The sequence below is a fragment of the Crinia signifera genome, chromosome 1 (assembly GCF_055691185.1).
Source record: "Crinia signifera chromosome 1, ASM5569118v1, whole genome shotgun sequence".
In the NCBI taxonomy this organism is placed as follows: domain Eukaryota; kingdom Metazoa; phylum Chordata; class Amphibia; order Anura; family Myobatrachidae; genus Crinia; species Crinia signifera.
Window position 1 is genome coordinate 205,864,051 of NC_139217.1, and position 22,775 is coordinate 205,886,825.

At 46.3% G+C, this 22,775-nt stretch overlaps 1 protein-coding gene across 1 annotated transcript in view; it reads left to right on the forward strand.

Annotated features, from left to right (window-relative positions):
• LOC146064132 (phospholipid-transporting ATPase IC-like) overlaps positions 1-22,775 on the forward strand; it is an 86,514-nt gene that overhangs the window by 61,449 nt on the left and 2,290 nt on the right. The window contains exons 15-17 of the mRNA XM_083177292.1: positions 805-916; positions 3,167-3,437; positions 18,788-19,011. Coding sequence (XP_083033418.1) covers positions 805-916; positions 3,167-3,437; positions 18,788-19,011 — 607 coding nt within the window. The remainder of the gene's footprint in view (positions 1-804; positions 917-3,166; positions 3,438-18,787; positions 19,012-22,775) is intronic.

A 22,775-nucleotide genomic window follows, 5' to 3' on the forward strand; every position in this document is an offset into this window, starting at 1 on the left:
AAATATTAGATTGCTCACAAGTCTGTGTTGCATTTAAGGAATTTTTATATGCAAATTCGTGCTGGGTATGGATTAAAATGTTTAATCTTGACTAATCGCATTACATTTTTGTGATTAACTGTGATTAATCGCATTAATAGGCACATAAGTGCTGCTTATCTAAAATCTCATCTGGGGTTCCATGCTCGTTGCCAGGGGGGATTGCATGCTCATTGCCACATGGAGTTCCATGCTAGTTGCCACAGGTTCCATTCTCATTTCCCGGGGGTTACTTGCTCATTGCCAGGTGTTTCCTACTTTTTTCCAGGGCTTACATTCTCATTGCCAGGAGGGTTTACTGCTCATGCATCTCTCCCATGGGCTCATTGCCAGGGGGGATCACATTATCGTTGACTGGGGGTTTATGTGCTCATTGCCAAGAGGGGGGCGGGGGGTGTATGTGCTCCTTGCTAGGGGTTGCAGGGCCACAATGCTCCCGGGAATCCGAACTGCCGGGTAGTGCTGGGCGCTTTGCATGCCCCTGACAGATGCTAGAGGGGAAGGAGCACCTCTAGTGTCTGTCTACTTTACTGCAGTGGCCATTTGCATGTGGATGGACACTCTGCACCCCTGCAGCGCAGTTCCCCCACCAGCCCCGAATCTTGACACCCCCCCCCCCCCCCGGCGTTATCAGCATTAAAAAGTTTAATCGCAGTTAAAAGTTTGCCATGTTAATGCGACATTCATGCGTTGACACGCCCAGTACTAGTATACATACATCTCATGCAATAAAACTAAATTATTACAATTATTGTCTTTATGTAGATGTCTCCTGGAATGTGGCATAGATTGTGAGAACCAGTCAGGAAAGAGAAATTCTAAAATATATGGAGAATTATGCAGCAATAAAGCATTGGTTATTACAGGAGACTTCTTGGTAAGGTTAAGTACCAACTGATAACATGAGAACTAGTTTGTCTAAATACCAATCAAGTATATAGACATTTCCTCCCATTTTGATTTTTCCATACAGCATGCGCCACAAGACACCCAGCGTGACTGCTGCACAAAAGAGAAATCACAGAGTACTCTCATTATATCACACATTAATAATTACAATAGTCTTCTTACTGGTTTTAGAAAAAAAAGAGACTTTCACTGCTACAATCCTTCCTGATTGCAGCTGCGGGGCTAATCTTCCTTGCCACACATTCATCGTCTGCAGATCCACTCAGTCCATCCATTGGTTACTTTTATTGTGTCAGAAATTGCGGCACGCATCCGCATCTGTGACCGTGTCCGTGTCTCTTACCCTCACGCTGGTTCGTCCTGCGATGCAAGTCCCTGTCCAGCGCTGTTCCCAAGCATTCTCCGTGGCAAGATGTGCATAACGATTCTCTGGGGCCTAGTCGGCATCCCATGCTGATCCCATGCCAGTCTCACGCAAGGCCGACGCCACCACTAGGCAGCTTTAAGCATTTGCCTGGGGGCGCCAGCCACTGGAGGGTGGCACTTGGGAGCAGGTCAGCGGCGCCTGCACAAAACCCCCCTGTGTGGAGCAAGGTGACACGATTAGTGGCGTCCGCACCCCCACCCAATCCCCCAAAAGCCAGTTGAGCTCCACCGCTCACCATGGGGGGGTCAATTGTACTGCCGCTGACTTGTTCCGGCACCCGCACACCCCCTCTCATGGGCCGTGCGCCGGAGCAAGTCAGCAGAATGACCACCCGCCAGATGGAGCGACTCGGAGGTGGCCGCATCCGACCCCCCAACCCGTGGAGCAGGGAGCAGGTGGGCGACGGGGCACCCCCTGCCTGGGGCATTGAGGTGCCCTGGTCCCATGACACTTGCAGTCACGTGTCAGATTCCTCCAATGATTTTCCTATGACCTTGTTACTCTGATCTGTGCACTTGATCATGTGATCCAAGTGTGCACAGGTACTTCCTGGGGTAATTGATGCTGCGATTTACAGAAAATCACAGACTGGCGGATTTAAGTAAGGCCTCTGGCACATCCTCCTTGCTTTGAACAACTTGTCTGATCCCTGAGTACTCCCTACAAGTCAGCGTTTTAGGCGCCATGTTCTCTGTCCCAGAGTTAACTGTGAAGTGCACCTGTGACCTGCTGCTGCTGATTATACAAGAGCTCCCTGGTTAACCATTCATCTGACAGGTTTTCCTTTCAGCTAATAGCATCCATAGCTTCCAGCAGAAGAGGTCTGAGCTTATCCAGCTTCCACCAGCAGAGACCACCATTGGCTCCCAAGCCATATACCATCATCGACTCCCTAGTTGACAAAGGTGTAGACTCTCAAAAGTCTACAGTTTATCCATGGCTCCTAGCCCATTACCCTCTCGGCTCCCAGACAGTCAATGTCCACCAGGGCTCCTAGGTTGTCGACACCCATCTCAGCTCCCAAGCCGTCAATGTCTACCTCGGCTCCCAGGTCATCAACATCCATCATGCTCCCAGGCCATCGACATTCCTCTGGCTCCCAGGCCACTGACATCTCTCCGGCTCCCAGGCCATCAACATCCCTCCTCCTCCCAGGTCTTTGACATCTCTCCGGCTCCTAAACCGATGAAGTCCACAACTCCGATGCCGCCACCGTCGGCAGTTCTAAAGTCTCCGCTTCCGAGCAAAGCGAGCCCCGCGAGGGGACGGTATTCTGTGTCCCCTCGCGGGGCTCGCTACGCTCGCCACGCTTCGGGCTCGGTGGCTCGCTACGCTCGCCACAGGTTTATATCCAACTCCATGCCCACTTGGATAGTAGGGGTATGAAAAGGACCCCTTTTTCCCATTGAATTCCATGTTAAAATGGACTCAGTCCATTTTAACATTGATTCCTATGGAAAAATCGGGTCATCGCATCCGATGGTCGCATGCGATGCGATGCGATGTGCCCGATCCGACCCGATTTCTAAATCGGACGCCCAGATACTACATAAGTACCGAACTTTTTTGTGTGTATTTAGAGTACTATGTGTTCCTTGGGTGTTCTTTTCAATGGTAACTGAACACATAAAACTTCATGAGACAGAATATTACTTTATGGTCAGAATAGCCAGAACTAACACTGTACTTATAGACAGCACTTTACTAATGAAATCAATATACTGTATGATAATATGATAACACTACATAATGTGACAAATAGTAAAACACTTTTATCTAATTTTATTACAGGACACAATTATTGACTCTCCTGATAAAAAGGCTCCAAAGATGTCAAATTGGAAACATTTGGTAGGGTTTCTGAGCAGAAAGAAGATACCAGATCTTCACACAAATTTGATCACACCAGTATTTGTGGAGTTGGCATGCCAGTATCAGACTGTCATTTGCTGTAGGGTGACCCCCAAACAAAAAGCCAGCATTGTGGATCTGGTGAAGACAAACAAGAAGGTCAACACTCTTGCCATCGGAGATGGCGGCAATGATGTGAACATGCTAAAAAGTAAGAAAATACAGAATCTCCATGAAATTAACACTATAAGTGTGTGTGTGTGTGTGTGTGTGTGTGTGTGTGTGTGTGTGTGTGTGTGTGAGCGCGTGTGTGTATAAAGCAATACCAAGAACACTCCAATAACTGAAGTGGCTGCAAAAGTTCTCAAGGTGCTCTGTTTTCCGACAGAAGTTAGGTTACACTGGGGCAGATGTATTAAGCTTTAACAAGAGATAAATGCAAGGGTGATAAGGAGAGATAAACGTCCAGCCAATCACCTGCTAACTGCCATGTTACAGGCTGTGTTTGAAAAAAGTCAGTAAGGAGCTGATTGGCTGGACATTTATCTCTCCTTATCACCCTTGCATTTATCTCTTGTTAAGGCTTAATACATCTGCCCCAATGTTTATTAATGGTAACATTTTCACACCTTCAGTGTTATAAAACTATACTGTAGATTCCTGTGTTCCTACCAGATAGTGGATAAAAGCAGTGTGTACTGTAGTACGGTAGTATCTTTCACACATCGCTTCTTCTGGATATTTCGTAAAAATTAAAGCTCTACTGCCACCTTGTGGTTATATATAAAAATGCATCTGGTTAAGATGTGATCAAGATACATTATTACACCCAAGAGGTTGATTCACTCCCCTGCGCGTTCACATGGGGGAGCGTTGTTTTGCATCTGCGCATGCGCATAAGTATTTATGCACATGTGTAGGCTCTATTTGTGAATAGATGCGGTGACTTGCACATTCGCATGGAGCAGCGCAGGGGGGGCATGGAGCAGTGGGCATGGGTCGCGCCCATGGGAGCGTCCAGAGTTTCATGGGCGTTCTCATGCAAATGCCAAGCTCTCCCATGCATATGGCGGCGTGATGCAGGTGTTGGAGTGGGCAGCTGACATAACCGGATGTCAACTGCCCGCCCTGTTCACATAGATGGATGGAAATCATTTGATGGTCGACCAACATTCAAATGTTTTTGGCCCCGCATTTCAAGCCTGCAAATGGATGTTTATTCAAAACATCCATTCGCATGCCTGGGGGAACAATCGCCATGCAAGTGGCGTTCAGGCATTCCTGAAGGAGCATTTAGTTGGCTCGCAAATCACTGGCTTGCATGATTCACTACATCACTCAAAAATAAGTTCCTTTTAAGCATATTTATTTCTAAAATATATGTAAACCTGGTGCTATATGGACAGATCACACAATGGTATTTGAAGATATGTAAAAAAAAACACTGAGGTAATAGTGTAATGATATAGGTAACCAAAAGCCATCTTCTATTTCTTCTATTTGTCCTATTTCTTCTATTGCAGTAAAACTAAAAATGGGTTTCTATTACTGCAAGATTTTCACTATAGGTGTTTCTGTACTATGCTACAGTATCTTGGTTAAGATTTATGTTACTCTGAGAATAGGGGTGACATTTAATAGGATGTGAGATTTAGTAACATTTCAAAATCGCACATTATCGCACTTTTTCAAATCGCAATTTTTCTTCAAAACCGATTATTCAATGGGATGCGCTAATGTGCCCAAAAAGTGCGGTGTAGTGCTAAGAGATGCAATGTTGTGCGATTTTATGACACAGTAATGTGCGATTTCCGGCGCTGGTCATGTGCGATTTTCTGAGCAACCGGAATGCTAATTACCCACCTAATGCTGGCCACACATCAGACCAACTTTCCTCTAACCATCCAACTAGTTGGTTAGATGGAATAAAAATCTGGTATTGGATAGGAGCAAATGTAATTTGTAATTAAGTAATTTGTTTCCCAAATCTGAAAATGGACAAAAACTGTCACTCAGACAATGTACTGTAGTTGGACCTATTTGATTTAAACAATTTCACTGAATGTTTTTGTCCATTCCTCCTGAGTTTGTGAGCAAATTGCTTATTGGCATTTGCTCCAATACAGTACCAGATTTTCAGTCCAACCAACCAACTAGTTGGATGGTTGGAGGAAAGTTGGTCTGATGTGTGGCCAGTATAAGTCTCTTACAATATGCATTACACTGCCACAAAGGGGCACCATTTTGACCTTTTGAAATGTAGTAAGGTGAGGAGAATGGAGAGGAGAGTGTCAGTGAGCACAGGTGGCAGAGGCAGCAGTGGGCTAATTAAAGGCAGCAGCAGCGCCAGAGGAGCCAGGGGGAGAGGCAGCAGAGGCAATCTAAGAGCCAGCAGTGGGAGAGGGAGAGGCAGCACTTTGGCAGCCAGCATGGCCACATCAAGGCCTGGGCCAGGGTGGACCCCGGAGGAGCAGGCACAGCAAGAGGAGGTGGAGGCCGACGCATATGTCCGGATGCAGAGGCTGCAGGTAAGCAAAATGAATGCAAAACCATTACACATACAGTAAACACACCCATGTACCATGCACAATAGGCTACACTACAATCTACTCCTGCACCCTACTGTAAAACAAATATAGGTTCAATGTCCACTACATTGTTTAAATAACTTTATGAAGTATGTTTAAATATTAATACAGGCTCATTGAACCAATGTCATATTGGGTAATGGCGAACAAAATAGCACATTAAAGTGCTGCCAGATATGTTGGCCATGCCATGGACTCATTGAGAACCACTACATACCAACGGATATTAATTTACTGTGAAACAACCATCAGACAAATTAAAAATCATAGCATTACATTTTTTGCAGGGGTATATGTGTTACTGAACAGTACCCATTGTTATGTAGCATAACCCACAAGACACCTTAAATGCAGTATGACACATACTGCAGAATTACGGTGCAATACTTACCCATTTCTCATTTTCAACAGGATCATCACAACTAGTGCTGCAATCAACAGAAACAACAGAAATGATGGAAGAAGATATGGAAATAATTCTTCAGCCAGTCGAAGCCTTCTCACCTGAGGAAGAAAACACAGAGACAACTGTGACTCAAAGGCAGTCAACTGTGGTGACACACCAGCAAACCACACCCACCCAAGCACCCCATACATCATCTACAGCAGATGAGGTACCACGCTCATTACATACATTTAAACACAAACAAATAGAATTTATGGAAGTGCAAAGCCATCAAATGGGCAATATGCAAGGCTACCTATGAAATATATTTCAGCAACTTAAAAAAATGGCCACCAGTGTCCGTGTAAGTGTGGGCACACAAGTAAGAATGGCTTCCACTATGGACACACGTCTGGGCAAAATCAGCCAGGCCCTACGGGTCCAAAACAATAATGTAGCCATCCTGGGGCGTGGCCTGGACGCCATACAGAGCGGACGTGCTCAAGACGGGCTGCGGACAGAGAGGAGCCTAAATCACCCCCTTAACCCCGTTTCCCACCCCAAAGTGCCCCCCCCTCGACCCCCTTACCTCCGGGTGTGAGCTGAGGTACCGGTTGCGGAGCCGGGGAGGGCCTCCTGCCTTCCCGCGGGTTGCGGCCTGGTGTCCCGACGAAGCCGGGGACTCGATTTTGGGAGCAGAAGCCGGAGGAGCACAGACGCAGCGCCTGAACCAGCGGGGAGGCTGACGGGCGGGACACCAGGAGAGCTCGAGGCGTCCCCCCTGACAAGCGGCGCAAGGAGGGAGGAGAGGGAATCCCACGCAGCGCGGACACAGCGGGGGCCGCCGTCACAGGAGACGGCCGCGCGAAAAGGTAAAGCGCGGCTGTGACTGCTGTCCCCCATACCTCTGTGGCTGCGGCGGTGACTGGACGGGGTCCTGAGGTGCATAGGCCCCGTCCTGCTCAGCTAACCGGACACCTGACTAGCCTGTTAGGGCCCTACACGCTCCCCCACTCCCCCCCTCAACTTGGGAGATTACCCCTGCCTCAGGGAAAACGCAGCTGGTGCCTCAGCACCCTAAAGTTACGGAGGCCACACTAGAGGCTCTGACTTCCTACAGACTGTGCTCTGCTGCTGTTGTGCCCTCTGGCACCTCTCCTCTTCCCTATACAGTTTGCCCAGCAACTTGCCCAGCTTGGAAGCTGATAGAGCAACATACAGAAATTAAAGAGAGTACTAATAAAGGCAGAATCTATATTACACTAACTACCAGACATCTGATCTGCACAGCAGCCATCTAACAGAGCAACACTCAGAAGACAAAAAACACAGCTCTCATGCAAACCTGAGACAGTTACCTGCTGCCTTATTCAAACTGAACCCTGGAGCTCCATCTTGTGGCCTAATAGACAAATTACAGGCTCATAACTTCTGTTAGTTCCTAGGAAAATACAAATTGTCCTTATTGAAAGGGCTTAAACTCCCCAATAGGCGGCTTGGACTTTCCTAACCCCCAAATACAGAGGCCAAGAGTATACACGGCGATCCCGCCCAGCTCTCAGTTGTCTTCCTTGAATAACGTTGTGCCCAGGCCGTGGACAGTCCTGTGAGAAATAACTAAGACACCGTGATTTGCCCACGGTGACGGCCCAGAAGCCTATCCCAGTACTAACAAGGCCTTGAATGACCTAACGGACAGGCCATGACCCCCTAGCCACCCGTCAAATATGGGGTGACGCTGACGCTGCCTCCTACTGCCCACCTCTTGTATCGAACATGAGGACAAGCTGCTGATTCATTGAGAATACCCGCCCCCGGGGGTCCTAACATTCTACTTACATATGGGGAAGACGAGAAGAGGCTCTAAGACACCGGTGACTAAAAACCAAAGTGATTGTCAGCTTCGATCAAATATATTTAGATATCTCACACCAAACCCCGACCCACACGCAGAGGACTCACAGCTTTCCTCGGAGGCCTCTCGGTCACCGCGTGATCCGCTCCAAATGGATCTCTCCTCAGTTTCGCCTCCCCCCCAGGGCTCGGAGGTGACCCTATCGGAGGTCCTATCTTATCTCCGCACTCTACCCACGAAAGCAGACCTCCCGTCCAAAAAAGACTTTTTGGATCTGGAACAGTCCCTACGGGAATCAATTAAGTCAGAAGTGTCTGCTATCCAATCTGATCTTACCCAGACGTCACAGAGGGTCGAAACCTTAGAGGACCGCACTGACACAATAGTGAATTTTCAAGAGAAGCTCCGTGAAGTAACGGCGGTACATGCCCAGGAGCTGAAACTCCTCCAACGTCGCATGGATGACATAGACAACAGGGGGAGGAGGAACAACCTCCGGGTCCGAGGCCTCTCTGAAGATGTCCAAGGTCCAGGTCTGATTGACGCCCTAACAAAGATCTTTAATGAGATATTAGAAGCAGAGCCGGACAACGCTATTCTATTTGATCGTGCTCACCGGGCCTTGAGACCTCGAGGTCTGCAATCTGAGAAGCCACGAGACGTCATCTGTAGGCTGCACTATCACAGGGAACGAGAGGCAATTCTGTCCAAGTCACGGAAGCTTGAAGCCGTTGAGTTCAATGGCGATAGAATAAGCATCTTCCCCGACCTCTCCTGGAGCACACTCCAACAGAGGCGCATGCTCAAACCCCTCACAGACCTCCTGAAACAGAAGCGGATCCGATTTCGGTGGGGCTTCCCATTCAGCATTCAAGCGTCACATGAGGGGAGACAAGCGACTTTGCAGGAACCATCAGATCTGGAGTCTTTTTGTTCGACCCTGGACATACCTAAGCCGCTCCTTACAGAATGGGCCCACATGACGACCCCTTTGGACCCCCCCCCCTGCCACCGGGTGACCAGCCGTGGAAGGTGGTGAGCAGAAACGCCAGAATAGCTCCTTCCGCCAGCTCCACAAGCCGGGACGCTGTAACCTGATGACCAATCCAATCTAGCGGTATGATCCACTGGAGGGGTGACTGAAGGTTTTCGGAGCCCGTAAGAACTCATATTGACATAGTAATAGTAGCGACAACCACTCTTTAAACCTGAGTTAACGTTTTTAGTTATGTTTGTCCCCCGTTTGGGGAAACCTTCCGGGGAATAGTGGGTCACAATATTCTGCTCTTGAGAGGGCCTGGCCCAGTTAGCTTGGATGAAGGTGTTTACTACACGTTAGGAGGCTAGTTAGATAGGCACTGGACCCCCCCCCCCCCCCCACGCCTATAGCAGGCTACCCCCTCTCCTACCCCCCCAGTGATCCAGTAAATTACCTCCTTGGTCCATAGAGCAGCCCTCCGGGGTTGGATGCCCCTAGATAGGTACTCTTGGGCGGAACTTTTACTTTATTTTATTTTATTTTATTTTTTAGAATAATGTTCTATCACTACCAGCATGCTTCCTCAACTCAAACGTTAATATGTATATTAATTCACTGTATAATAGACTTATCACTGACGTGACATTGAATCTAGAGTAGGGGAGGCGGCGGGCGTATGCCCCAGTTTGGGTGAACCACAGAATTGCAGAGAGGGGATGTCAATAAATGACATCGCCGTCTCTGCCGGTGGTTTTGTTTTTCCTAAGTTTTTTGACTTTAAGTTTATAAATGCATTTACTAAGAGAAATGTTGATTGTTTTCCTTTTTCTTTTCTTGATGTTTCTCCCCCTTCTAACCCTCCCCCTTACCTCCCGTCTAGGGTTCTCAATTGTTTCAGGTCCTGGGGTTTGGTAAGCAGGCTCCTGCACACCATGCTCACATTTACACTCTATTCGACATGGCCTTGAACGCACCAACACTTAACCTTCTTTCCCTGAACGTAAAGGGTCTGAATATACCAGAAAAGAGGTCTACTCTACTTAGGGAGCTCAGGTCAAAGAAGGTTGATGTGGCCTTCATTCAAGAAACCCATTTCAAAAAAGGTGCAGCACCCAGACTCTATAATCACTACTACCCCACCACACACACCAGCAACAACCCGGCAGGCAAGACACTAGGAGTAGCCATTTTACTGTCCCGTAACCTACACCTAACTGAGATCTCCCACCATGACTTAATAGAAGGGCGATGCCAAGTGCTTAAATTTACACTTTATTCCCAAAAATATACACTTGTTAATGTTTACTTCCCTAACGCCCGCCAGCGGCAATTCTTTGGTAGAGTGTTGAGACTCATAGAACCACTGAGAGAAGGGTGCCTGATACTTGGAGGAGACTTTAATTGGTCGCTAGATCCACTAATAGACTGTAACCCTCCCCCTAACTCTCTGCGTGCACGAGACCACCGCAAGGTCAAACAGCTTCTCCACGAACACCAGTTGCTGGATGTGTGGAGAATACAACATCCGACAGATAAAGACTATACCTACTATTCACACTCACATTCAGTTTATTCCCGAATAGACTACTTCTTAGTAGACCACCAGTTCCTACATCACTTTATCAGCAGCGACGTGGGACAGATCACATGGTCTGACCACTCTCCTGTCCACACCAAACTTCAGATCCCCCTCGCGCCACCACGAGCGTGGTCCTGGCGCTTTAATGAACTCCTGCTTGCAGACGTGAGAGCGAGAAGAGAGTTGGAGTCTACTATCACAGATTATATCTTGAATAATGACAACGAGCAGGCGTCCCCAACTTCTGTTTGGGAGGCACACAAATGTGTGATCAGGGGAAAGTGCATACAGCTAGGGTCCATGATGAAAAAAGAAAAAGAGGCTAAGAGGATTGAATTGCTAGGGCGGATAAAGGCCCTGGAACTTTCACATAAGACTTCCCTCTCACCAGATATACTAAAAGAATTGACTGAGGCCAGATCAACACTTAATCAGCTGCTTAGGGATAAAACCAAGCTAGAACTTCGTAAGTGTAGACACAAATTCTACCTATGGGGTAACAAACCTGGTTCAATGTTAGCGAGAGCACTTAGGGCCCAAAGATCGCAAACATATGTCCAAAACGTAACAGATCACTCCGGTAAGAAAGTCCACACTTTCTCGCAAATATCTAAGGCATTTGAGGACTATTACACCCGTTTATATAACTTGAGGGGAGACTTGTCCCAGATAGAGGAACTTAACCTTAAACAAGATATTGACAGTTATTTAGCATCAGTTCATTTCCCACACCTCTCTGAGACAGATATGCAGTGGCTCGACCAACCCTTTACCATAGAAGAACTCGAACAGACCCTTAAAAACACCCCATCAGGGAAGAGCCCTGGCCCAGACGGGTTTACTATAAGCTACTACAAGTCTTTCCGCTCGACTTTAATGCCTCTTTTTCTAAAAGCTTGTAATTCTATTTCCAAAGACACTATTCTTTCGCCTCAGAGTCTAGAAGCACACATCTCGATAATCCACAAAGAGGGAAAGGACCCCGCCCAATGCGCTAGTTATAGGCCAATCTCACTTTTAAACACAGACCTAAAACTCTATGCCAAACTTATTGCGCAGCGGCTAGGATCCCTCCTCCCTGGATTGGTCCACGGAGACCAAGTAGGCTTCGTGGTGGGGAGGGAGGCCAAAGACAACACGACTAAGGTAGTGGATCTAATACACTTTGCAAGGTCTCAGAAGGCACATGTGGTCTTTCTATCGACAGACGCAGAAAAGGCCTTTGACAGAATAGACTGGTCTTTTATGAAAGCCGTACTTAGACACATTGGAATAGGCCCAAACTGCTACCATCGTATTTTGGCATTATATAGTTCCCCCTCTGCCCAGGTGAGAGTTAATGGAGCGTTCTCAGATTCATTTAAGATCAGAAACGGAACACGACAGGGTTGCCCCCTCTCGCCTTTAATTTTCGTCTTGTGCATAGAGGCCCTGGCGCGCGCGATTCGACTGAATGGAGATATCAAGGGCGTAAGAGTTGGTAAGACAGAGCATAAGCTGGCACTTTATGCCGATGACCTCCTGGCATCAATGTCAGACCCAATCACCTCAATGCCCTCCCTGATGTTAGAATTTGAGAGATTTGCGCGCCTATCGAATTTTAAAATTAATTACTCAAAATCTGTGGCCCTGAATATCTCTGCTCCAGACAATGCAGTGGAGGGGATTAAAAAGGCGTTCGCGTTCCATTGGCAGAATGACCATATTAAATATCTAGGCATCCGGCTATCTAAAAATAACGCCAACCTTTTTCAACTCAACTTCCTCCCGCTACTGACTAATATAAAAGCGGAGTTTGCAAAGTGGTCACCCCTCAAATTGTCTTGGCTGGGCAGAGTAAACACTGTTAAAATGAATATTCTCCCTAAAGTATTGTACTTATTGCAGGCTCTGCCGATCGCAGTCCCACCTTCTTTCTTTAGAGAACTGCAAGGCACAGTTGGAAAATTTATATGGGGCAATCGAAGGCCGCGAATCTCTCAAAGAACCCTTATACAAAGCCGAGATAGAGGAGGCCTCCAGCTTCCCCATTTTCTCAGCTATTACCACTCGGTACACCTTTCTAGGATTGTGGAGATGTCGAGACCCCGACAAAATAAACAATGGCCCGCCATCGAGGGACATGCAGTAGGTATATCCCCGAGGGTCGCCCCTTGGCTTAGGAAGATACCCACAACACGACATCCAACACTGACCCCCACACTACAATGCTGGCGCAGCTATAGGAACCTCTCCTTTTTTAAATCAGGCACATCACTTCTTACCCCCTTGATAAACAACCCAGAGTTTCCTCCAGGAGAAATTCTCCGGACACTCCCCATACGTAATTCGACTGATGTTTCCTATCTAGGGCAGATAGTAGATAAAACGGGACTGAGATCCTTCTCGGACCTGCGATCGGAGGCTGGTCTTCCGGCAAACCTGTTCTGGCTTTACCTCCAGATTCGACATTATGTTTCCTCCCTCCCCGCTAGGACCCAGGGATGGGACCCTACTCCTTTTGAATCAATGATCCTCTCACAAGAGCCCCCGAGGCACTTAATATCTCAACTATATCAGATTTGCCTGAGTAATCGGGCAGACGACATGCCAACATACGCTGTAGCTTGGAATAGGGAGTTAAATGGGGCCTTGTCGGGAGACCAGTGGTCCAAAATTTTTAAATATATTTTTGCCTCCTCATCCTCAATACAGACGCTAGAAACCCAATATAAGATTGTCTCACGTTGGTACAGATGTCCGCAGACACTGCACCAAATGAACAGGGCATTACCCAATCTCTGCTGGCGGTGCAATCAATCTCAAGGCTCACATATACATATTTGGTGGTCCTGCCCATATATCCAAACGTACTGGCGCCAGATTCACAACCTGACAGAAAAAATTACTGGTACTTCTTTACCTTTTTGTCCGGAGTTCTGGTTGTTTAACCTCATAGATCTACCAATATCCACGTTCAAAAAGTCATTGATTAGACATCTACTGAATGCAGCAAGGGCGGTTATTCCTTGCTATTGGAGGTCCCCAGACCCCCCTCCCGTCTCCCGCTGGCTCCGCAGAGTTGATCTATATATGGACATGGAGGACCTGACCTCCTTCCTGAGAGATAAGGTACAGACCTTCGCTGCCACATGGATGAGCTGGCTTACTTTCAAAGAATCCCCAGAGTACTCCAATATAATTTTAACAGAACAAGCCCCAGCCCCAATGTGAACCAGAGACGGATCCCACACACCCACCCCAATACCCTCTTACTGTCCCCCTCTCTCATCTTTACTCTGTCCCTTTCACTTTATAAACATTCTACTCTTTCTTTGTTCATTGTATGTTATAATATTTACTCAGTCTTCAGTGATCTGGTTGACATAGGATTTCTACGCGGAATGATTTAGGTGCGACATTCTGGGAATGTAAATGTTTGTGAACTATAATTGCATTCCACATGGGAACATTCTGCTGTCTCACAATGTACTTGACTGTAAATTTCTGTTATATACTGAAGACTGTTTGTACGACCCTTTGTCCTTTTCTTAATAAAAACTGATTGCGTAAAAAAAAAAAAAAATAATGTAGCCATCCTAAATGAGAGTGTACATGGTCAAACACAAGCTATATCAGCACAAACTAATGCATTGGTTGCCCTGCAGACACAATTAAATAATCAAGAATTACATTTATTATGTGCAGCTACATCCACAATTAGCAGTGTGTCAAGTACACCACTGAGTGGCTCACCCACTTCACCCCCACGTAGGAGTGTGCGAACCAGGGGTGGCCTGGGGCAAAGGGGGGATGTACGCGTACACAGGTTCCAAAAAAGATTGTAAAAGTTGCAAATGTGTATTTTTGTTAAACTACAGTTATTTAAAGCATAATGTTTTTTTGAAAATGTATGGACCAGTAATTGCACAAAACAAGGTATTTTTACATTAGTAAAGACGTTCCTTTACAGTAAAATGTGTCTGTGGTTTTTTCCATCATAATGATTTGGGACATTAAACTAAAATGCTGTAATCCACTATGGTACTGTGCAGTGAGGGTGTTGAAATATTTTGGTGTTTTAGGTAATTTTTTAAATTGTAAAAATGTACATACCAGTATGTCATCACCAAGGGATACCTCAGGTTAAGCACGTTCTTGCATTGGGCTCTGACTACTCACCTAAATATTGGTGATAATGTATTGCAAATGGTTTTTCTCTTTCATCCAGTCCGGTGACACAGCTCCACCTTGGGATGTAGGAGGGTCTGCAGGAGCCAAGGCACCTATAGCTGAAGCTTTTCCTCTGGCTGCAGGCTCCTTCCCTTCTGCATCCCAGCATGTTCCAGTTAGTTTTAGGTGACCACAGGAGTGGGTGCTTGGCTGACAGTCTGCTGATGCAGCCGGCTTTTTTATTCTGGTTTTTCACTAGTTAGTTAGACTTTTTATTATTTAATTAACTGTAGTGTTAGTGCAGGTTTTTGTCCAGTGTGCGGCTTCTGACAGAAGCGCGGCAGGCTGAGAGCGCAGCAGAGGCTGACAGAAGCGCGTCCTGTCAGCGCTCTGTGTGCAGGGGTGTCTGTCTGCACCCACTGCACAGCGCTTAACCCCAGCATTGCTGGGGTTTGCCTGGGCCCTGGGAGCGCTCCGGAACCGGCTCCTTACAGAAGGGGATCATGGGGGAAGGACCTCCCGTGATGGCGGCCGCCATCTTAAAAAAGGGCTTACAGTCTGAAATCCCTCCGGCGAAGTGAGGACTGTCACAGGTGTCCGGCAGTGCCGGACGGCTCCAAGTGATCCCAGCAGAGGGGAGGCACTAGGAGGTGAGGAGACTACATTGTGGGAGCGGCTAAAGGGGGAAAAGGGTGCCCATACAGGCTTCCCATCCTGCTGAAGCTGGAACTTGGTTCCTTCCCACCTGTGTGCGGGCGCCATTTTCTCTGGCTATATCCTGTTACTGCACACAGAATTGATTCTTCCGGAAGCGCTGCCCGCTGACACGGGTGTTGATGATGCTGCTGCTGGGGGGGGGGGGGGGGGGAGCGCCGGACATGTCTTTAAATGCTGTATTTGTGGGGTTAATTATTCATGTGAACAGATGGACCAAGGGAAACCTTGCCCTGCTTGTAAGTCTGTGCCTGGCAAAACGCATGCCAAGGGGTCTGAGCAACTGGAACCAGCGTGGGCTGCGGCCTTAATCTACAGTATGAATGCCTTGGTTAAGGCACTGAATAGGCAGAGGGACAGTTTAATCAGGTCTACTGGCCCCAGTTCTTCCTCCCAATTCTCTGTGGGGTCCATTGCTCCTGCGCAAGGGGATCCCATGTTGTTGTAGGTCATTCAGGACACTGCGCAGGGGTGCATAAAATGAATGCACTTATGGAAAAGTTTGCAAAAACCCCTGATCGTCCTTCTTCTTCCTACTGTTACACCCACTCTGATGGACAATCATCACTACTTTTGCTGGGTGGTAAAGCATTATACCTGATGATCTGTTTGTCCAAACACCTGAAACGACTTTTCAGCACCCCAAAGGTTCGTTCCACAACATTGCGGTTGGGAATGTGTGCTTTGTTATAGTGGTGCTGTGCACGGGAGACACCCGTATCCTGAATCACCTTAAAAGAAAAGATGAGGTCAGTACAGTATATGGTAACATATGTGCATTTGGTTTACATGAGCAAGGGGGAAAACACCAATATTCAAGGAAGTATTGTACTGTTTATTGTATTGGGACTGTTTACACACCTATATATTGGACATACCAGAAGAGACTACACACTAAAGTGCCACTTTGGAGTAAAAAAAACATGCACTATAGTACAGGGTACACTTACTGTTGGTAATTTGTGGGTTTAAAAACAAGCATACCCATGTTTTAGCCAGACTGACATCACCTTTAAAAGTGATTAGATTAGGGGTTAAATACATTTCTGGCTATAGTTTACACACTACTCACACACTACACAGAACTGCAATAGATGTTTATTATGTAAATTAACACAAAATAGCACTATACATAGTGGCCAATCATTTACATAAATTAAAATGTACTTACCAAGTAGCCAGCCCTCCGGCATTTGGTGGTCCTGGAATCGGTCCCAGAGGGCTGAGTGACGCAGACTATAGGCATCATGGCAGTTCTCTGGGTAGCCTGCAACCACACTGAGTATTTTGAGATTGGCATCATATACCACCTGCACGTTCAGAGAGTGACGCCCACGCCTATTGACGTAGATGTGTACCCTCATGTGCGGTGCCCGAACCCCAATGTGGCTGCAATCTATGGCTCCCAGCACATTTGGGAATGCTGAGAGCCGATAGAAAGCCACCTTAAGGCCCTGAAACTCGGACTCACAACGTGGGAGTCTGATATATGTGCGCCACAACTTCTTGAAAGCAAGTAACACTTGAGTTAAATGTTTAGAGAAAGTGGCTTGTGAGACCCCCATCGACAAAGAGGTCAGAGCCTGAGTGGAGCCTGTGGCCAAGAAGTAGAGGGCACATATTACTTTCTGGAGCCCAGACACTGCATAGTTGGCACCCCCATAAGGGTCCAGATCATCTCTCACCTGCTCATATAAGTTCAAAAGGTTAGTGCGGTTCAGCCGAAACATCCCCACAATCTGTTGATCAGAGAGGAAGTCCAGGTACATGCTAGCACGATACCTACATGAAGCATGCAGTAATCAGGGTACCTGGATCTGGCGCGCAGCAGCCTCCCTCCTCCTTCGCAGCTCCACCAAACGACCAAAGTCACAAACAGCCAGCTCAACACCACTCTGCACAATCTCCGTCTCTCAAACCCTCACAAGTGTCCTTAATGATGTTTGGGTATATATAGGGGAGTTTATGAATAAAATTGTGGACACCTGTGTGAAAATCAACCATTTCTGCATTTGTACAAAGTTGCTTTTGTGTCAATTCGCCTATCAGGACCTGGTCTGCATCATTGGGGATTTTTCTACACTTTTGAAATGAGAATTCCGTTAGCGCATTCCATTAAATAAGCGATTTGTATACTTTTTCAATGCGAAAACATCTGGATGCGAAAAAAATGCAAATTTAAACCAGCAAGTGAAAAAGTGCGATTTACATGACTTATCGCACCCTATTAAGTAAGCGGTTTCGACAAAATGTGCTAAAATGCCATTTTGTTGCCCAAATATCGCACAAATTCAACAAGCGCATCCTATTAAATGTCACCCTAGGTCTCTATTCTATATCATAATATGCAGCCACTATTTGCATTATAAATCTTTTATTTTGTTTAGTGATTATGTTTTATTGAATCCTTTGCTATTCATTTAATAAAAATATAATAGAAGGGGCAATCCATAAAAGTAGTACTATCAAGAAAATATTGAATGATGTCGTTGACCTCCCGGTGTAACACAGGGCCTTATTCTAGTTCACTCTTTCTGACGAAATCCTTCTTAGATGGACAAAATCATGTACACTGCAGGGGGCAGATGTAAAATGTGCAGAGAGAATTAGATTTGGGTGAGTTATTTTGTTTCTGTGCAGGGTAAATACTGACTGCTTTATTTTTGCACTGCAATATAGATCTCACTTTGAAGTAAAACCCCACCCAAATCTAATTCTCTCTGCACAAGTAACATCTGCCCCACCTGCAGTGCACATGGCTTTGTCCATCTAAGAAGGATTTTGTCAGAAAGAGTGAACTAGAATAAGGCCCACAATGCTGTGGTACAGAATGCAGACCAATCTTGGGAGCAGCACTCAAATAAGCGAACACTGAGACAGCTGTGTGCCTCGTATCAATGCTTTAATATTGCATTTTCATCAGGGTGCTCAACATAGAAACATAGACCACTTACCTAAATTCTCCTGGACCGTCCATGACTCCACCCGCCTTGTCCTCCAGTGCACAAACATGAAGTCACACGTGACTCACAGAAGGAGTCATGAAGGGACCAGTGCCACTTGTTAAAACTAATAGTGAAAAACAAATACAAGTAAGTAGTCTTTGTATGTTGAGCACCCTGAGGAAAATGAGACCTTAAAGCATTGAAACGTCAGTGATTTCTCCTTGAAGTACATGGAGCCGATTTTGACTAAATGCACTTGCAACTTTGACTACGTGTTATTTGGCCTATGGCCAAATACATTACAAGCGACATTTTTATATAATATTATATAATATATAATTAATCAATTTAACTTGTTTTACAGCTGCTCATATTGGATTGGGTATCATTGGAAGAGAAGGTGCCCAAGCTGTTCTTGCCAGTGACTTTGCATTGGCTCAGTTTTCTTATCTTCAAAATTTGCTTTTTTTTCATGGTCGTTTATCCTATATCCGTTTTTCAAAGTTTTTGAGCTTTTACAACTACAAGACATTTGCCAGTCTATTTCACAACACTTGGTTTGCGTTCTTCAATGGCTTTTCTGCTCTGGTGAGTAAAAAATAATAAACCAGCTAAAATGTCAGATGTGTACACACTGCATAATATTGGCTTATGAGGGTGGAGCCCTGTCATAAATCCAGCAAGTCCCCAGGTGCTTTATTCTGCACACTGCTGATTGCACTTATGGTCACATTAGCACTCACGGCTGCTACGCACCTTTGCCGCTGCCAATAACGGTTAATTCAAGGATCTGTTTTTTTGTTGCCTCACCAGGTAATCCAGTTCTACCTTAGACTGTTATTGATATTCAAGTGACAATTCCACAGTAAAACATAGCACCTATCAAGTCACTGGGCATGGTATATTAGGTATATCTGGATTGACGCCAGTAGGTCAACATGGGAAATGTCATCACATGAAAATGTTGACTTTTTTTGTGTTCAATTTGACACCTGAGGCTTTAGTGTACAAGTAAAAAAATAAATAAAAAAAACCTCATGTTGATGTTTTCATGGTCGACCATAGCCAAGTTGATCTTTTGCTTCTGTCGACCTTTTGACTATGCTTACAATATGTGTCGATCATATGATGTTGAACTGTTGACTTTTGGCCAAGACACTGTCATACAGGGCCTTATTTTGGTTCATTCTTTCTGAAAAATCCTTCTTAGATGGACAAAACCATGTGCACTGCAGGGGGGGCAGATTTAACATGTGCAGAGAGAATTAGATTTGGGTGAGTAATTTTGTTTCTGTGCAGGGAAAACACTGACTGCTTTATTTTTACACTGCAATATAGATCTCACTTTGAAGTAAAACCCCACCCAAATCTAATTCTCTCTGAACATGTTACATCTGCCTTACCTGCAGTGCACATGGTTTTGCCCATCTAAGAAGGATTTTGTCAGAAAGAATGAACCAAAATAAGGCCCACAGTTACTCTTGCAACTTATAGACTCAGGAGCCTTCGCAAGGGGGTTGCCTATTGTTTTCCTGTTTTTCCACTTTTGGGGTGAACTGGACCAGAGATTGCAAGCCAGTTGTTCTTGTCCAACATCAGTGTCTGACCTCATAATTGCGCTACAGTATGAATGGGCACAGATTCCCACAGAAACACTTCAAAATCTATCTTGTGGAATTCCTTCCAAGAAGAGTGGAAGCTGTTATAGCTGCAAAAGGGGGACCAACTCTATATTAAAGTGTATGTGGTGGGAAAAAATCTAATTACAGTCCCTGTGGGTGTAATGGTCAAGCATCTGAATACTTGTTTCCATAGTGTATACGTATAACTATAGTGGGCGCCCAACTAACATATAAGTACCCATTGTGTATACAGTATATATATATATATATATATATATATATATATATATGTGCCAGTATATTTCTTTTATTGATTATACATGTGGCAATAATGTTTTTATGCTTGATAATGTAATAAATGTTTGTTTGTTGTTAATTGTATCCTTGGGGCCATAGTATTATTATCTTGGTACTTAAAAGTGAAATAATAGTGTGGTTTATTTTTCCATATCTGTTTCTGTTCTTTTGATTTACAATTTAGAGTATACAAGAAATTCCAGAAATACATACATAAAAAATGGACAATGTTGATCAAAATGTTACATAGTGCACTGTGACTGTTCAAAATATAAAAAGTACATTGCGCCATAAAAATTTTAACTCAATCTTATTTTTTAAACAAAAAATAATGAAATGACACAAGTGTTGCTATAAACTTCTTCCCAATAAACTACAATTTTAGGGCATGCTAACCCAGGGCTGGCGACACCACTAGGCCGCTCTAGCCATTTGCCTAGGGCGCTGGCCACTGGAGGGCGGTAGTTGGGAGCCGGGACCCCGCTGGATGGAGGTGAGTAGCTGCCTGTCACTCCTCTCCCCCCGTTCCCAGCGACACGGCCGCCGCCACATCACCCCCGCCTGTCCACCCGTCTTCCCTACACCCCCCCTGTGGCACCTTACAGCCGGGGAGCCCGTCATCCCAACACCCCGCCCGCCCATCCGTCTGTCTGTCCGTCATCCCAACCTGTGCGTCGGCCGCAAGGGGGGGGGATTGTAATGCAATGCGGCCATGGCATGGAGCGCGTGAGCGGTCAGCAACGGGGCGGGTGAGTGCCGGGGTGCCCCCTCCCGCCTGGGTGCCAGACTCTCCACAACTTCTCCAGTATAGGGGCAAAGCAGAACTGTATATTCTATTTAGTCTAACAGGTACCAAGTACCAGCGATAATAAATTTTATAGGCATTTTCTTTAATCAGAGTAGAAATACATTTTTTAGATAATCTCTCTCGTATAAGGGACCATGAATTTTCCTCCGGGGGATCTCCCAAATCTATCTCCCATTGATGCTCATATTTGGGAGCCGGGGGATCTGATGAATGTAATATTAGATTATATAAAGAAGAGATTATTCCCTTCATAAGGGGTTCATCGAAACAGAGACGCTCCAATGGAGATTTTAAGTAAGATTGGGTGGGGAAGTGTAGGGAATCTACAAACTGTTTAATTTAAAGGTATGTGACAGCGTTCAATTCCGGAAAAGAATATTTAGACTCATACACATTCCCCCTTGGAGGACATCTGCTGCAAAAATTATTCCTTTTGCAATCAACTTTGCTGCAAGAGAGGTGGACTGCCCCAGTACTAAAGAAGGGTTTTTCCATAGCGGGTTAAGGGGAGAAGAAGCAGAGAGTAAAGGCCCCCATACATTAGGCCGACTTGTCCTAGGGACAAGTCGGACCCAATTTACCTGCGAGCCGCCCGGCAGCTCCCCGGGAGGCTCACATACATTTTGGCACTTGATGTGCCATTTTTTACATGGGATAAATCGCATGCGTAACAGCTGTGACTACGTAACAGCTGACTGACTATGCTAACTGTGTACCGCTCAATCTACCAGCTGACTGACTTAGCCACGAGAACTTGGCGCTGTTTCTGACAGGGACGGTAATTCTGACTACGATGACTACGCTAGAACTAGACGCTAGATGCTTTTCAGTAAATACGATGATTATGCTATATATATATATATATCCTCCTCAAAGTGTATGTGTGTGGTGGGCAGCATAGGGGAGTTGGCAGATAGTTTGCCTAGGGCACTGAGAAATCTTGCACCGGCCTTTGGTCAACAGACATTAGGTCGACCACTAATTACTACTACTAGTAAGCCCGCTCGAAGCAATCTAGTCTGCTACCTTGTGACTGCCTCTGTGTGCATGTGGGAGAGAGAAAGCAATGTAGTTTCACTCGCTGCCAACAGATGGCAGTGTTTCAGAGACACACCGACACTAGACATATATCTCTTATATATTTAGCCAGATCTGTCACTCATCCCCTGTGTATATTACGTTCCCGCCCAGCAGGATACACAAACCCGCCCCCTCAGGGAAAAGTGTTCTATGTGTATAACGTTTTACACACCCCACCCCCTTGACATCACCTCCCCCCGCCCGGCTAGGGCTACAGTACACGACACGCCAACCATTCACCATTACTCCACAGCCATCATTTCTCCCGCACCCCCCCCCCCCCCGCCCCTCTGCCAGCAACCCCGTGATTCGCGGAGACCCCGCGACACCACACCCCCCTGCTCGATTCGCGACACCCTCGGGACCCCCCCTCCCCCGATTCGCGGGACCCCCGAGACCCCCCCTCTCCCGCGATTCGCGGCACCCCCCTCGACCCCCCTCCAGCAATTCACGGTGCCCCCCCCTCCTGTGATTTGCAGACCCAAGCCCCCTGCCGCAATTCACGGACCGCCCCTACCGCTATTCACGCCACCCCCGCGGACCCC